The sequence below is a fragment of the Phyllostomus hastatus genome, unplaced genomic scaffold (assembly GCF_019186645.2).
Source record: "Phyllostomus hastatus isolate PE091 unplaced genomic scaffold, TTU_PhHast_1.1 phas_contig_37, whole genome shotgun sequence".
Classification (NCBI taxonomy): domain Eukaryota; kingdom Metazoa; phylum Chordata; class Mammalia; order Chiroptera; family Phyllostomidae; genus Phyllostomus; species Phyllostomus hastatus.
The window spans coordinates 6,369,625-6,388,455 of NW_025333867.1; the positions used below are offsets into that span (position 1 = coordinate 6,369,625).

General features: G+C 35.4%; 1 protein-coding gene across 1 annotated transcript in view; it reads right to left on the bottom strand.

The window, feature by feature from the left end:
• Nucleotides 1–18,831, bottom strand: part of LOC123820735 — a 203,964-nt gene that overhangs the window by 8,211 nt on the left and 176,922 nt on the right. The window contains exon 10 of the mRNA XM_045841664.1: nucleotides 10,924–11,002. Coding sequence (XP_045697620.1) covers nucleotides 10,924–11,002 — 79 coding nt within the window. The remainder of the gene's footprint in view (nucleotides 1–10,923; nucleotides 11,003–18,831) is intronic.

Below are 18,831 nucleotides of genomic sequence, written 5' to 3' on the forward strand. Positions count from 1 at the left end.
CTGTGGCTAGAACTCCCAGTACTATGCTGAATAAGAGAGGTGAAAGCAGATCTCTCTCTTGTTCCTGATCTTAAGGAGAACACTTATAGTTTTTGCCCATTGACGATGATCTGGCAGTGTGTTTGTCAGATATGGCTATTATTATGTTTAGGTATGTTCCCTCTATTCACCCTTTGCAGAGTTGTTATCATAAATGGGTATTGGATTTTGTTTGTTTGCTTCAATTTCACTAGGTATAATCTGTTTATTCAGATTCTCTGATTCTTCCTTACATAATTTAGGAAGGCATTATGTTTCTAGCAATTTATCCATTTTCTCATGGTTTTCCTGTTTGTTGGCATATAATTATTCATAATATTTTGTTACAATCCTTTGTATTTCTTTGGTGTCAGTTGTTATTTCTCCCCTTTCATTTCTAATTTTATTTATTTGGATCCTCTGTCTTTTTTTCTTGATGAGTCTGGTTGGAGGTTTGTCGATCTTGTTTATCTTTTCAAAGAACAACCTCTTGGATTCATTGATCTTTTATATATTTTTTTAGACTCTAGGTCATTCTTTTTTTGCCCCGATCTTTATTATTTCCTACCTTCTCATTTTGGGCATTATTTGTTTTTCTTTTTCAAGTTCCTTTAAGTATAAAGTTAGATTGTTTATTTGAGCTTTTTCTTGGTTTTCGAGACAGGTCACTAATGCTATGAATTTTCCTCTTAGGATTGCTTTCCCAGTGACCCACAGACTTTGGATTGGTATGCACTCATTTTCATTTGTTTCATGGCATCTTTTGATTTCTTTTTTGATTTGCTGTGGACCCATTCATTGTTTAATAACATATTATTTTGCTTCCATGTCTTACGTGTATCTTGGTGTTCTTTCTGTGATTGATTTTTAGTTTCATAACATTGTGATCAGAGAAGATGCCTGATAGGATTTCAATCTTCTTAATTTTATTGAGCCTTATTTTTTTAATTACTATTACTATTTTTTATTCTTGTTCAAGTAGAGTTGTCTCCATTTTCCCCCACCACTCCCCTCCATCCCACCCATCCCTACCTCCCACCTTCATTCCGACCCCCCTTTGGCTTTGTCCGTATGTTCTTTATATATGTTCCTTGAGGACCTTTCCCCTTTTCTCCCCATGATCCCCTCCCATCTCTGATCTGGCTACCATCAGTTTGTTCTTTATTTTAATGTCTCTGGTTACATTTTGCTTGCTTGTTTGTTTTGTTGATTAAGTTCCACTTATAGGTGAGATCATATGGTATTTGTCTTTCACTGCCTGCCTTATTTCCCTTAGCATAATGCTCTCCATATAAGTTGTGACACCATAGAAGTTCCAGAGAAGAATATAGGCAGTAAAATCTCAGATATTCCACACAGCAATATTTTTACCAATATGACCCCTAGAGCAAGGGACAAAAAAGAAAGAATAAACAAATGGCACTATACCAAATCAACAAGCTTCTGTACAGCTAAAGAAAACATCAGCAAACTGAAAAGAGAACCAACCACATGGGAAAATATATGTACGGATGGTATCTTCAACAAGGGTTTGATCTCCAAAATATATAAAGATCTCACATGACTCCCCTCCAGGAAGACAAACAATCCAATTAAAAAATGGTCAAAGGACCTGAACACACACTTCTCCAAGAAGGACATACAAAGGGCCCAGAGACATATGAAAGGATGTTCATCATTACTAGCCATCAGAGTGAGGCAAATTAAAACTGCAATGAGATACAGCTTCACAATGGTCAGAGTGGCTATCATAAACAAATCAACAAACAATAAGTACTGGCAAGGTTGTGGTGAAAAGGGAATCCTAGTACACAGTTGGTGGGAATGGAGACTGGTGCGGCCACCGTGGAAATCAGTATGGAATTTCCCAAACAACTGAAAATGGAACTGGCTTTTGACCTGGCAATTGCCCTGTTGGGATTATATCCAGGAATCCTGAAACACCATTTCAAAAGAAGCTATGCACCCCAGTGTTCATAGCAGCACAATTTACAATAGCCAAGTGCTGGAAGCAACCTAAGTGCCCATCAGTAAATGAGTGGATCAAAAATCTTTGGTACATTTACACAATGGAATACTGTGCAGAAAGAAAGATGGAGACTTATTTGTTTATACTTAGGTTCAGTTATATTGCATTAAATATATAAGTACACAGTTTTAGTGTTTGTCTAAATTTTTTTATTTAATCTTCATTGTATTTTTCCATTACCATTTTCTTGTCCTAATATGTGGTCTGGAAAACATTCCATGTGCACTGGACAGTATGTATATTTTGCTGCTTTGGGGCAAAATGCTCTGAAGATATCAATTTAATCCATTTGATGTATTGTGTCACTTAAAGCCACTATCTCCTTGATGATTTTCTGTACAGAAGATCTATCCATTGAAGTCAAAGGGGTTTTTTTTAAAGATTTTATTTATTTTTATTTTTATTTTTAGAGAGGGATCAGAGGGAGAAAGAGAGAGAGGGAGAAACATCAATGTGCGGTTGCTGGGGGCCATGGCCTGCAACCCAGGCATGTGCCCTGACTGGGAATCGAACCTGTGATGCTTTGGTTCACAGCCCGCACTCAATCCACTGAGCTACGCCAGCCAGGATAGGTTTTAAAATATCTGACTATGATTGTATTTCTCTCAATTTCTCCCTTTATGTCCATCAAGATTTACTTCACATATTTAGGTGTTCCAATGTTGAGTACATAAATGTTTATATGATTATATCCTCCTGTTGCATTGTTTTCTTATCATTATGTAGAGTCCTTCTTTGTCTCTTACTGTAGCCTTGGTTTCAAAGTCTATTTTGTTGGATATAAGTGCTACCCCAGCATTTTTTCCCCTTTCCATTTGCATGAAATATCTTTTTCAATTCTTTTACTTTTAGTTTGTATGTATCTTTTGATCTGAAGTAGGTCTCTTGAAAGCAGTATATGTATGTGTCCTGTTTTCTTATCCATGTAGCTATCCTATGTCTTTTGGTTGGAGCATATAAGCCATTTACATTTAAAGTGATTATCAATAGATACATATTTAGTGCCATTTTATTGTTAGAGTATTCTCCTCTGTTCTTTTTTTATCTCTGTTTCTTTTTAATCTTTTTAAAGTAAGCTCTTTAACATTTGTTGCAGTACTGGTTTGGTGTTAACAAACTCCTTTACCTTTTTCTTATCTGGGAAGCTCCTTATTTCTCCTTTGATTTTAAATAGTAGCCTTGTTTGGTAAAGTAGCCTTGGTTGTAGGTCCTTACTTTTCATCACCTTGAATATTTCATGCCTCTCCCTTGTAGCCTGAAATGTTTCTGTTGAGAAATCAGATGAAAAATCAGTCTAATTGATGCTCCCTGATTTATAACCACTTGCCTTTCTCTTGCAGCTTTTAGGATTCTCTCCTTGTCTTTAAGCTTTGTCATTTTAATTATGACATGTCTCAATGTAGGCCTCTTTGGGGCAAACTTGTTTGGAACCATCCAACTTTCCTGGACTTACATGTCTTTTTCCTTCACCAGATTAGGGAAATTTTCAGTCATTATTTCTTCAAATAGGTCCTCGATTCTTTGCTTGCTCTCTTCTCCATCCAGTATTCCCATGATATGGATGTTGTTATGCTTCATGTTGTCCAAAACATTTCTTAAGCTCTCCTCAATTTTTTAATTTTTTTTCTGCTCTGCCTGAGTGCTTTTTTCTATCTTGTCTTCCATATCACTGATTCAGTCCTCTACTCCATTTAACCTACTGTTTATTCCTTCCAGTATACTGTTTATTTTAGATATTGCATTCTGATTTTCTGACTGGTCCTTTTTTTATGTTTTCTATGTCTTTGCTCATGCTATTGAGTGTCCTTACAACCATTATTCTAAACTATCTGATAAATTGCTTGCTTCCAGTTCATCTAGCTCTTCTGGAGAATTCTCTTGTTCTTTCTTTTGGGATCTGTTTCTTTGTCTTCCCGTTTTGGCTGTTTGTTTGTTTTTTTTTTGTATTTGTTCTTATGTATTAGGTAGCTCTACAAAGTTTCTGGTATAGACCTTTGTCATATGCTGCTTGTGACTGGTTCTGGTCAACCTGTTCAAACTATTAGTGATGCACAGCATGTGGCTCCCTCTGCTGGGCCTGGAAGGTAGGATAGCAGCACCTTCTTCAGTTTCTTGTTGCTTGTACCTAATCTGTTAATATATATTTTGATTATTCCACTAAATTCATGGTGGACATGGGATGTAATATATTTATCTTTTATAGCATCTAAAATAGTAAAAGCACATAGTAAATAGCTATTGGAGGTTATTTGTTAAGTACTTATACTAAAATAACAGCAGTAAATTCTATCTCCACCCGGCTGTTTAGTCACAAACAAAAACACCTATAGCAAAAATTTTATGACTCTTTGGATTTCCTTTAAAGAATTTCTAAGTTAATGTGCTAAAAATTCCTTCAAATGAATTATTTAGAAGACATAAAATCATGGAAACTAGTTCCTCTCCAAAAAAAATGAGCTCAAAGAAGAACAAAAACACAAAGAATTAAGAGTTTTAAATCCAAAAAGGAATTAAATATGTTCAGGAAAACTTGAGTACTAAGGAGTATGATCCTATTCATGTGGAAGAATTAAAATGATCTGCCAACCATAAACTAATATCTTGAATCTATACATAAAAATAATGCTTTAACTAGGAAATCATCAATATTTAACAGATATATAATAGATCCATTACAACTGTAAGTCCTGTTTGTATCCTAGAGACAAATAAAATTATCATTGTAAAAACAGATTCAGGACTTCCAGCCCAAGATGGAGGCATAGGCATACACATTGTGCCTCTTCGCACAACCTAAAGAAGGACAACAACAAATTTAAAAACAAAAAACAACCAGAACTGAAAGAAAATGGAGCTGTATGGAAGTCCAACAACAAAGTGTTGAAGAAGAAACACTCATCCAAACCGGTAGGTGGAGCAGATATACACAGCTGGGCAGAAAGGACTTGTGGCAAGGCAGCAGCTGGAGAACCAAGGGCAGGCAAGGCAGTGGCTAGTAGACCAGGTGAGGGCAGATTGTGGACTGGGTGATCCCACATTTTCATGCAGATAAAGTGGGAGGAACAACTAGGGAGTAAGATAGAACGAACAACCCAGGGTACCAGTGCTGGGGGGGAAAAAGGCCTCAAAACCTCTGACTGAAAAAACCTGAGGGGGTTGAGGCTGCACTAGGAGAAATTCCCAGCCTCACAGGAGAGTTCATTGGAGAGACCCACACGGTTCTAGAATGTACACAAGCCTACCCACTCGGAATCAGCACCAGAAAGGCCCAATTTGATTGTGGGGAGCCGAGGAAGTGAATGAAAACCAGCAGAGAGTGCAGCAAGTGGCACTGTTCCCTCTCACACCCCTCCCCAACATACAGCATCACAACCAGCAACTTGCCCCACCTTAGTGAACACCTAAGACTCTGCCCCTTACTATGTAATAGGCATGCCCAGACCCCACACCTCCAAAAATGGCCCAAATGAAAGAACAGTTAAAGCTCCAGAAAAAATAAAACTAAGTGAAAAAGAGATAGCCAAACTATCAGATGCACAGTTCAAAACACTGGTTATCAGGATGCTCCAAGAGCTCACTGGGTACTTCAACTGCATAAAAAGGATTCAAGCAGCAATGAAGATGGCATTATGTGAAATAAAGAAAAATCTACAGGGAACCAATAGTGTCTGGAAGGAAACCAGGACTCAAATCAATGGTTTGGGGCAGAAACAAGACATAAACATTCAACTAGAACAGAATGAAGAAACAAGAATTCAAAAATATGAGGAGAGGCTTCGGAACCTCCAGGACATCTTTAAACATTCCAACATCTGAATCATAAGGGTGCCAAAGGAGAAGAGGAAGACCAAGAAGTTGAAAACTTATTTGAAAAAATAATGAAGGAAAACTTCCCCAATTTGACAAAGGAAATAGACTTTCAGGAAGTCCAGGAAGCTCAGAGAGTCCCAAAATAGTTGGACCCAAGGAGGAACATACCAAGGCACATCATAATTACATTAGCCAAGATTAAAGATAAGGAGAGGATCTTAGAATCTTCTGATCCGTAGTCAGACGCATTATCCATTGCACCACTGGCCTGCACCTCAGGAGAGGATCTTAAAAGCAGCAAGAGAAAAGGAGACAGTTACCTAAAATGAAGTTCCCATTAGACTATCAACTAACTTCTCAAAAGAAACCTTGCAGACAAGAAGGGGCTGGAAAGAAGTATTTGAAGTAATGAAAAGCAAAGACCTACATCCAAGGTGACTCTATCCAGCAAAGCTATCATTTAGAATGGAAGGGCAGATAAAGTGCTTCTCAGATAAGGTCAAGTTAAAGGAGTTCATCACCACCCAGCCATTATTATATGAAATGTTAAAGGGACTTATCTAAGAAGAAGAAGACAAAAAAACATGTACAATAAAATGACAGCAAACTCACAATTATTAACAACCACACCTAAAACAAAAACAAAAACAAGCTAAGCAAACAACTAGAACAGGAACAGAACCACAGAAATGGAGATCACATGCAGGGTTATCAGTGGAAGGAGTAGGAGAGGGAGAGGGGGAAAATGTACAGAGAATAAGTAGCATAAATGCTAGGCAGAAAATAGACAGGGGGAGGTTAAGAATAGTATAGGAAATGCTGAAGCCAAATAACTTATATGTACAACCCATGGACATGAACTAAAGGGGGGGGAATGTGGGTGGGAGGGGGTGTGCAGGGTGGAGGGGAATAAAAGGGGGAAAATGCAACAACTGTAATAGCATAATCAACAAAACATATTTAAGAAAAAAACAGATTCAGTTAATAAAGTAATATACCATATTGTGCAGTGTGTAATGCTCACTTTTTTTGCCCAAATTTTTGAGAGAAAAGTAAAGATGAGCATTATACATGGGTAGTACTAATTCTGTAGCTATGTAAATGTTTTTAATTTTTTTAGTGTATTTAATTTTATACATTTGTTACCTAAAATTTCTTGTATCATATGTTCAAAAATAAATGTTAAAACTCCTTTATAATACAAAAACAAGTATCTAAATATAAGTAAATAAATGAGTTAAGAAATTAAAATGAAAGATTTTTTCCTGAAAGTTTGGGCCAAAACTGTGGGTGCACATTATAAAAGGCAAAATGCAGCAGGTTTCAAGTGTACATATCCATGATACATCATCTGTATATTGCAATTTTTGCCCACCACCCAAAGTTAAACCATCCTTTGTTACCATATATTGACCAATGTCCCCCTAATAAACTTAATAAAAATAGACCTATATACTAAAAAAATTAAAAACTTAAAAAGATTCTTCTAATAGTAAAGTTTGTAGAAAGATAAGCACCTACACTTTAAAAGAGAAATTGGTGGTACAAATTTGTTCTGAAGTGCCACATTTTATGTATGTGCATGGCTATTCACACTCTGACTCATTGCAAAAATCAATCGGAAGTATTTAAATGTAAATTGATACGATTCAGACTCTAATTTTAAAGTTCATGTACTAAAAATTTGGTTTATGAAGACTGCCGTTCTTACACAAATTTGGTTAAACCCCCCCCCCCAACACACACACACATAATTAGCACTTTTTCAAGCACAACACAAAATGAGAGCCAAGGAATATTTTTAAATTTTTTAAAACTGAAGTATATAGTGTTGTAGTAAAAAGGGCCAAAAGTAATGATCAGAAGACATGCAATCAAGTCTTCTTAAATTTAAGTTTTCTTTTTTTAATCTGAAAACAAAGAATACTTTTTTAACACAGATCATAGGATTTTTATGAAGACAAACAGATAATATACACAAAATATTTCTGGGAGTGGGGAAGATAGCACTTAATGTTCAGAACATTAAGGATATGAGTAGCAACTGGCAAAATGTGTTGTATAGCACAAGTGGTCAATAAAACATTTAACATCCTTTCTTGTGCAAGTATTATAATATTTTTATGAAGCTATTAAATATAAAATGACAAAATATATTTAATGTCAAAGTTGTGCACCTCTTGACATGATAAGCCTATTTAATTGTGTTACATGGTAGGAAGTAAAGCCCAACGTCCCCACCTTTCTGTTCAGAGTTTTTTGTTTTTTGTTTTTCCCCTTAGCCATAAGTCTTTCCATGGACCAATTAGTTAATGGAAAAGAGTGACAATGATGGAACTTGTGAGAGGATAAGTCTTTGTGTGGAGAAAGAAACTTGCAGTTCACAGGGCCATGACAGTGCAGTGGCAAAGCATTAGGATGCTAGGACAGTTAAGCTCCACTTAGCAGAAGCACTTTTCCCCCAAACTTGGAACAGAGTCTTTGTGCAGGGCTCCAAGGAGCACTGTTCATCTGCCCATCTGGCCAGATGAAGAGCAAGGGGATTCTTTCATCAAAAGAGAGAGCCTTAGAAGGAGGAAACAGTGAATAAAGGGCTGAATCCTAAGGATTACTAATGCTTTTGAACTGCCCTGGGAAGATCAGAAGTGAGCAGCATAGAAGCTTTAATGCCTGCCCAAATAATGGGCACTATTTTTTTTAAAAAAAAAAAGGCATAGGAGGAAGGTTTGGGGTGAAGGTGCTCCGCTAAGAGGCTTGTGTTAATATGATCACAGATATGCAAGTCATAGATAACAACAACAAATACCAGGTGCATGTAAAGTATCAAAGCAAATAAATATGACATCATGTTCAATTCCATCAGTGCTGTTATTATCATCCAAAAAAAAAAAAAAACAAACCATAGTTCCAAATTAAATCCAGCCTAAATCCTGAGACCATCCAGCAAGAATACTATTTTTTTCTTTCTTTAATTCATGTCTCATGTGCTCACCAAATTTTTTCAGGACAGGCTTTGCATTAGCAGTACCCAGAGGTATCCCCAGCTGGGTGGCTCAGGATTTACTTGAAGAAAGCCCTCAAGGAAGTAACACCCTAGCTACTGTTTCTGTCTTCTGGAGAACAACTAGCATTTCTGGCCATTTGGGGCCACAAATTTCAATTGTTCTCAGGTCATCTGTTATTTGAAAAACTGGTGTTTCACATGTAAAGTTCAACATTAACTCTATTTTTCCACAGCCACCCTATGAATTGTCTAGGTTAGAGTTTTTAATGTCAATTGAAGAGACAAATCAATACCTAATACAGGAGATGAAAAACAAGAAAACACTTAACCTGAAATAGGGAGTCTCAGATTTAGATTTAGGAAGTATTATAACCCTCCTGATCCATAGCACTCAGCTGCGAGTACCTTGGGTGTGTTTTGGCTCTGTCATCACAAAACAAGGATCCTCCTGAGACACATTCCCAGCATACACAAGCTGTTTCCTAAAGAAATTCAGGCTTAAGCCACCCCCCACCCCACACACAGAGCTTGACCCCTAGGGAAGAGTTTGCTCTCTCAAACAATTGACACAATTTTTGAATATGTTGAATGTTGTTAAAAATAAAATAAAAATGGAACCCTTTGATTAAACATGTGAACTCAGAAAATAATTTTAGGTTTCTTGGATATTTGTATTCTTTCTCACCTTACTTTAGCCTTCCTTGGAATCCCAAACATTTACAAGAGAAAATATTTTAAAGGCTAATGTTAGATCCATAATATCTTAGAAGTTTCATGGAAATATTCTTTCTTTAGCTTCTCAAAGAGTATACATAAAAGTACATAATACATAATATGTATAAAGGATGTAACCTTTTTCTTCCCAGCAAATGGTCCTTTGTTTCCATATCCTAGCCCTCAAATTAATGTTATAAGACTCAGGAAGCAGAAGACATACTGGCTAAATGGGGAAAAAGTACACAACTTTTTCAAAGTATTATTTCATGATGGATACAAAGATGAGCTCTAGAAACAGAAAGTCTGGCTCAAATCTCATCTATGCATTTACTGACAAAGTTATTTTGGCTAACTTACTCCATCTCTCACATCTTATTTTTGTCATCATAAAATAGGGAAAATGATGATAATAGTAGAATCTATCCCATTAGGCTGTGAGAATAAGATGAGTCATTTGATACAAAGGACTGAGAACATTTTCTGGCACCTAGTAATTTTCTAGCACTCAGTAAATATTATCTTTCATTGTTACAAATCTCATGAAACTGTTTATTCCTATGCTTTCTTCTTTAATATAGACCACAGTGTAGAAACAACCACAAATGGAAATGCTATACATGCTTACCTGGACATTAAAAACACAATAATTTATTTGGTCAGATGGTGATTCACTATTTTACAGTGAAAACAAAGTTTACTTTAAAGATAATGGCACAATATTAGTCTCTATACACATATGTTTATTTAGTCAGAATAGTGGAGAATTAAGACAGTGATTCAGATCATTTGTCTTGGAAAGGGCAGGGTTGTGGGACAGTCCTTTTACTTCAATTTTCTATCCAAGCTAAGTTTTCTAAATCTTTACAACTCAGTCACATGATCTATGTAGGTATAGAGTTTAGAAAAAGATATCTAAAAACTGGATCCAGTAATACCAGTAAAATTAATTTAACCAACATTTGGGAGCCCAGTTGGTGTAATTTATATACATTTATCAAGAGAGTTTCTGGACAAGCTTCACGGAAGCCTTGATTATGCCAAATAAAACAGTACAATCAGCACATTTTCCAATCACCCTGCCCAAGGTGGAAAAAGGAATGTAGACTGATTAATTTAACTAACGTCTTCAACAGCTTACAAAGTCTGATTCGGATGTAATAAAAATTTATTGGCATTACTGATTTCATAAACATCAGCTGCTTTAGCATGTCCCACACTTCAAAACCTTCTTTGAAGACCAAATTACCTTCTACCTGGTAATATATTTTTTAAAATCATAGTTAATAATCAGGGGCTTCTGTTTTCATGATCTTTGCAAAGCCAGCATCCATGCCTTCATTTTTACCTTGTTATTTAATTCTTGGTCTTCTTTTAAGAGAGTGAGATCACAGTCCATAGGGCAAGAATCAATTTTATTAAAAATGCTTCCTAGGGTTAAAAACAAAAAGTGTAAAAAAACATATTACAGATTTTCACTTCAGAGGATATGTAAGCTTACACTGCAGAAATCTAGGAGCTTGTATAAGACCTGACAAGTGGGGAAGAAGAAATACTAATACATCCTTCTATTAAGAAGGATGCTTATAGCTGTTTTATGCTCCCAGTTTTAATTCAATATATAAACATGAAGTAGAACTCCACTACTGGCAACAGCACAGGGATGCAATTTATAAGAAGCAGCTGTGTCTGATCTGCTTTCCTACCCTCACCTGGGTAAGATTCTCTGCCATTAGCTATGTTTCTGTGATCAAGTTTTCAAAGAAACTCCCATGTACCTCCTATAAATGTTTCAACATAAAACCTTGACACTATAGAGTTCTGTTCTCTGCCTGTACCCAATGTTTCCCCCTGAGATACTTGTTTCATATCTTTCATGACTTGTTCTATATCATAGTTTCTCAACCTCAGCACCATTGACATTTGGGATTGGATAATTCATTGTTGTAAGGGCAGAGCTGTGTTTTGTAGGATATTTAGCAGCATCCCACTAGATGTCATAGTACCTTCCACTTCCCCATACCTTCTCTAGCTGTAATAACCAAAAATGTCTCTGGACATTGCCAAATGTCCCTTGGGGCAGCAAAACATCCCCATTAGAAAACCATTGTCTGGATTGGAAACTCCTTGCAGACAATGTGTCTTGCTCACCTTTGTGCCTCCTGTAATGTCTAACACAGTGCCTGAAACAGAGTTCAACAACTATTTCCTAAATTATAAATAGAGATATCACATAAGCAAGTATTACTTCAGCTTTATGCCTCTTAAGTCATTGACTTGATGACCCCTCACTTCAATAAACCAAATGTCTACACTCAGAGTCTTGTGACAAACATCCCGGCCCAGATGCTGCTAGAGCTTTGAGTGCCTCAGTAGAGCCACAGCTTTGACAAAGAGGTTGACCCAACATCTTTTTTTTTAAGTATACATGTGTCATATACTATGAGTAGCCAAATCCTTGCTGCCTGTCCTCTTCTCTCCCTCCAGAGTTTGAATACTGCCAGCTCTTTAGAATTGCCCTTGTGGACATTTTTTATTGAAATTCCTATAGTGTAAAATTTTTAGGACATGGTCTCCATGTCTGCAAGCTTTTTCTCTCTAAAAGACCTGGCCAGCATCTTCTACCCAGCCCAGGTCTGTGTGGATCAGGCATTTCGAACATTAATGCTTTCGTTGTAACTGCTGACCCAAACAAAAGTCATAAACCAAAAATTAACTTTCTTTAGGGAGTTTCAATGGGTCAGGTGCCTCTTCTGTGAGAAGCCTGACATTTTGGTCTTTGAGATGAGAATCACGTAAATCATTGGAAGAGATTCCTTACTTTGAGTCTAAAACAAAATTCCTTGCTGCTGTCGACATGGACAAAATCAAGATAAGACAGGGAGGAGAATGGAAGAAGGGAGGAAAAAATCATTTTTATATGGAGTTTAAATAAATTATTATTTTTCAAGTCTTTTAGTTTATCAGGGCATAGTTGCTAGATGAAATAGCAATTATAAAATAATAATAAAACCCATTTTAGTGTTTTATAATAACTTTATATTATGCTGTGTATATACACACACACCAAAATAAAATAAAATAAAACAATAAACTACTAAAAAAAGTATCATTACTATCATTACTCCCTTTGACAGATTCAGAAATTGAGACTTGAATAGATCAAAGAATTTCTCCCAAATCAGACAGTTAATCAGTGAAAAATCTGAAATTGAGACCCAAGTTCTATTTAACTTCAAGGTCTATGCATGTAATCCCTCTATCTTACTTGAGAACTAGTTATACACAGTTTTAAACATTGACCAATATATTCATTTTTACTATTGCTGGAACAAATTTCCACAAGTCTAGTGACTTAATATCCATTTTTTATCTCACTTTTTTTTTGCAAGTCAGAAATCTAGGCTAGCATGGCTCCACTGGTCCCTCTCCTTATGTCTTACAAGGTCAAAGTCAATGTCTCACCCACGGCTGCAGTTTGCATCTGAATCTTGAGATTCTCTTTTGGGTTTGCTGGTTATTGGCAAGATTCATTTCCTTCACGTGCTTTCTATGTGATCTCCTTTACCTTCAAGCCAAGAGCAGGATGCATCCTTCTCATGCTTTGAATCTCTCCAACTTTTCCTTCTGCCTTCTCTACTGCTACCAGCCAGAGAAAGTTCTGTGCTTTAAAGGTGTATGTGATTAGATTAGGTTCACCTAGATAATCTTCCTCTTGATGTGTGCAGATTCTAGAGATTAGATCTTAGACATGTTTTTTAATGTATATTTTTTCATTACCACTTATCCCCCTTATACCCTCCTTGCCTCCTCCTCCCCTCCTCCCCATACCCCACTATCACCACACTACCATCCATGTCCATGAGTCCTTTTACTTTTTTGCTCAATCCCTCTACCCACTAACCCCACCCCCAAGAGCTGTCAGCCTCTGCTCCATCTATGCGTCTGTCCCCATTTTCCTTGTTAGTTCATTAGATTCCACATATGAGTGAAATCATATGGTATTTATCTTTCTCTTACTGGCTTATTTCACTTAGCATAATATTCTCCAGGTCCATTCATGTCATCACAGAGGATAAAGTTTTCTTCTTTTTTGCAGCAAAGTAGTATTCCATTGTGTTAATGTCCCATCGTTGTTTTATCCATTCATCTACTGATGGACACTTGGGCTGCTTTTGAATCTTGGCTACTGTAAATAATGCTGCCATGAACATAAGGGTGCACAGGGGTTCTTTCAGATGAGTGTTTTGGGTTTCTTCAGATAAATTCCCAGAAGTGAAATGGCTGGGTCATAAGCCAGTTCCATTTTTATTTTTTTAAGGAAATTTCATACTGCTTTCCACAGTGGCTGCACCATTTTGCATTCCTACCAGCAGTGCAAAAGGGTTCCCCTTTCTCCATATCCTCTCCAGTACTTGTTGTTTGTTGATTTACTGATGATAGCCATTCTAATAGGTGTGAAGTGATAACTTATGGTTTTAATGTTCATTTATCTAATGATTAGTGACTTTGAGCCTTTTTTCATGTCTATTGCCCATCTGTATGTCCTCTTTGGAGAACTTTCTATTCAGGTCTTTATCCATTTTTTAATTGGATTGTTTGGTTTTTTGGTGTTGAGTTTTATAAGTTCTTTATAAATTTTGGATATTAACCCCTTATCAGATGTATAAGTGAATATGTTCTCCCATTCAGTGGGTTGTTTTTTATTTTGTTAATAATTTCCTTTGCAGTGACAAAACGTTTTCAGCTTGATGTAGATTCTATGATGGTTTATTTTGTCTTTTGTTTCCCTTGCTTGAAGCAATATATCAGAAACAATATTGCTATGAGCAATGTCCAGGATTTTACTTCCTGTGTTTTCTTCTAGGATTTTTATGGTTTTGAGTCTAACAATTAAGTATCTGATCCATTTTGAGTTTATTCTTCTGTATGGTGTAAGAAGGTGGTCTAGTAGCCCTGGCTGGCGTAGCTCAGTGGATTGAGCACAGGCTGCGAACCAAAGTGTCGCAGGTTCGATTCCCAGTCAGGGTACTTGCCTAGGTTGCAGGCCATGACCCCCAGCAACCACACATTGATGTTTCTCTCTCTCTCTCTTTCTCCCTCCCTTCCCTCTCTAAAAATAAATAAATAAAATCTTTTAAAAAAAAGAAGGTGGTCTAGTTTCATTTTTCCCCACATATCTGTCCAATTTTCCCAACATCACTTATTAAATAGACTGTGTTTACTCCATTGTATGGGCTTGCTTCCTGAACAATCTTAGAAATTATGCCTACTATGGACAATTTCTGATCTAATGGAATTTATATCACCATATGTTAAAATGTGAGAATGTTGTGCATGTTCAGGTAATAGTGTCCTTATTAAAGAGTTTTCTGAAAGTGTTTAAATTTTTTTTGTTCTTTTGTAAAATGAGAACATTTCTTTACTTTAGAACCTTTCTATTTATAAAAATGTATGTAGTAATTGTACATATATACATTAGATGTTTACTTACATACATTTTATTAATACTATTTAATAAATATTATAAAATATATGAATGTGTACATAATACAATTTATCAAATTGCTATCATACCATATATGCAGTTTACATCCCTTTTTACACTAATATTGTTTCTTAATGTTAATGTTCCTCAAGATATTATTTTAATCAGTACATAGTGGTATACCATATGACTTTATTTAACCAGAACCCCTTGATATTTAATCATATTAAACAAATTTTACAAAAATATTAATCTATGATATTCATCTATGCTTATTTTCTCAAAATGGGTATCTAAGATAAAAACCTCAGGACTCATGAAAAGAACTATATCAAAATTCAAATGGCAGCCCACAATGTATAGATATATCCTATTATCTACATGTTTGCCAAAACTAACCATGTTTTCCAGTTTTGCCTGCTTGTATACAAAATAATATTATTTCATTGTTATTTAAATTTTCAATACTGTAATTCTAATAACTTTGAATATTTTACATTTCCTGAGCATGTATGCCTTTTTATGTTGTAAATTCCCACTCCATCTTTTTTTCAATTGGAATATTCAATATTTTCTTTAGGATTTTTATCTTTCCATGTCAAAGATAATAACTTTTTGCATGACAATTGTCCCAAATATTTTTGTCTGAAGTGAGCCTTTTTAATTTCTTTGAGAGATTTGTGTATATATATGTGTGTGTAGAATGTAGTTTTCATTAATATATAATTGTGCATAACAATAGTTTCTTTTACTGTTTTCCCCTTGCATATAAGCTTTAAAATCTTCACTACATAGCCAAATAAAGTATACACAAACAAACTGCAAATAAACAAAAAATCATGAGGTTCTTGGATGATTTTCTTTATACTTTCCCACCCCCATTTACCCAAGCAACCATTGAACCTGGGAGTCTTCCTAAGACCCCAAACTCAGACATACAAAACACAGCTGGCCTTCATTTCTCTCAAACAATTTTTCTCTGAATTTCTTATTTCAGTATTCTCCAAGTCATAGAAATTTAAAACCTCTCTGTCTTCATAAATTTTCCTCCTCTATTGTCATTCACAGCTAATTACTTGCTGTTTTCTCTTCTACTTCATTAAGAGGCTTTTAGACATATTCCTTCCTCTTTTGTCATAATCCTAACTGAAGCCTTCATCACTTACCCAACTCCACATATACAAGCAGATAGAAAGACAGTCAGACACATAGATAGAAGATGATGATAGATGATAGATAGATAGATAGATAGATAGATAGATAAATGAGGACTTTAAACTGAGACAGAATCATGCCATATACATTTGTTCAGAACTGGCTCTTTTCCTACCTTAAGCACTCATGGCCATCTCTACAAGTCATAAAATACACATCTAACTCTCTATTACTTAAAGTGGATATTTCCCATGTTCCTCCTTCACATCTTCCTTCCAAAATCCCTAAAACTTTTCCATTCCATCTGCTCCACATAATCCATTTTACTTATTCCATGCTCATTTAACCAAATATATACATGTACACATATATGAACATATGGACATATATAGATAAAGGTATTTTTCACTATAGGAGATTATATACTGTATATGACTGCCCTTACCCTTTCATTCTAAAAACATCTCATGGAATTCTCTTAAAGTCATCAATTATAACTCTATTTTATTATTTTCAATGACTAAAAAATATATTATGCATCAGTTATGGAATAATTTATTTAATTATTCCCTATTAATGAACATTTGCTCATCTTCTTCATTTTTGTTTTCCTATCAAAATAATGCTACAGTAAAATCTTTGTACCTGTACACATCCATACTTGTGCTTTTGTTCCTATGAATGGATTTTCAGGGGGAGATTGCTGGGTCAAAAAGTTTGCATATTTTAAATGTTAATAGATATTATCAAGTTGCTTTGGAAAAAAACAAACAAAAAATAAAAAATTCCACAAGCAATATATAAGAAAATCTTTTCCCAGATCCCTGCCAGCAACAAATCACCTTTGAATTATTAATTTATAATATTATTAGATTGTGATCAGAGACAGTTGCCTCTATTATTATATTTTGTATCCCTTCATGTCCTTAAAAAACTGTTAGGTTTTCTAGTCAGCTGTTCTTCATTTGGTGCATATAAGTATGTCATATATCTTTTTTTAAATTATTCCTTTTATCACTAAAATAATGCCTTTCTTTTACTGCTTAATTCCTTTTAAATCTTAAATGCCAACTTACCTGCTGTTGACAGTGCCTCTCAAAACAGGTTTATTTTTGTTTTAATTTCCTAATATCACTTAGTTCATCCATAGGTGTTCGACTTTTTTTTTTATCACTCTCTTATATGTATTTACTGTAAGTACTATGTAGCTGGACTTTTCTTGTAAACTCAGTGTGACAGTGTCTTTTACCAGAGAATCATAACATTATTAAATGATATGTTTTTTATTCATTTTATTTTCTATTTCTTCCTTTCCTTTTCTTCATGTGCTAATTAGCTTGGGATAATATTCATTTTTCTTTTCATTTCCTTTCTTAAAGTATGTTCTACTATGTTTCTCCATTCAATTATGACTACTTTCTTCTCTCAGCACTCATAGTCATATACACAGGGAATAAATTTAGAAGTGTATGTCCAAGTGCATAGTTCTAAAGAACTGGTGAGAAACTAGCACAAAATGAGGGACCCCTGACCAAAAAAAAAAGGAAATGTCTAAAGAAAGCATGAAAGTGCTCCATAAAAAGAAAGGATCATCTTTTAAAAACCTAACAACTCTTGCAATTACCAGGAACTGACAACACCAGAGAAATAACTCTCCCTGCCTTTTATCTCTGCCCTACCTCAGATCAAATTCTGAAAGAATCAATAACCATGATTCTCAAGATGGAGAAGAAGTAGAAACATAACCCTCAGAAACAGAGTAGGATGTAACCAAGTTCTGCCCTCCTTCTCAATTTTTAGGGCAAGCCTGAAAAAAAAAACACATCAAAAACATTTTTTAATTAGCCTTGACTAGACATGTGAGCCAATTATTGAAAATTGGAGGCAGGCATGTTAATAATATCAACAGAAGACTAATGGTTCACCTCCAACTCCCTTCTTACAGATACTCACCTCATCACTCTAACTCCACACAGTATGTTTATGTTCAAAGGCAACAGTGAGGACATCCCTATTCTTTGCTTAGATTATAAACATTTGTATAACATCATGATGTCACTGGCAACTTTGCTGCCACATAGTCCACATTTCCCCTGGTTAAATAAAGAATACCCAAATCCAGTATTTTTATTTTAATTTAAGAAGTTGTGACAAATATATACACCTGTGCAATCCCACCACTAGTAAAATCTTAAACATTGTGCATAACGCCTCAAATTTTTCCATGCCCTTTGTCATTATCCTATCCCAACACATACACACACACAAACACACACTCCTGACAACCACTTCTATCACTACAGATTATAATTTTATTATAAAATTCCACACATATGGAATAATACAGTATTTACTCTTTCTTATGCTGGCTTCTTCCACTCAGAATAGTACTTTGAGACTCATCACTTCTTATTGCTAAGTAGTATTCCTTTTGATGAATGCCCTGCAATGTATTATTAATTCATCTACTAATGCATGTTTTGGTATTTCAAAGTTTTGACTGGTGTAAGGATAGCTGCTATGAACAATCAGGTCCAACTGTTTTTGTGAACATATGATTTTATTTCTCATGGTAAACACATAGAAGTGCAACTACTGGGTCGTATGACATGT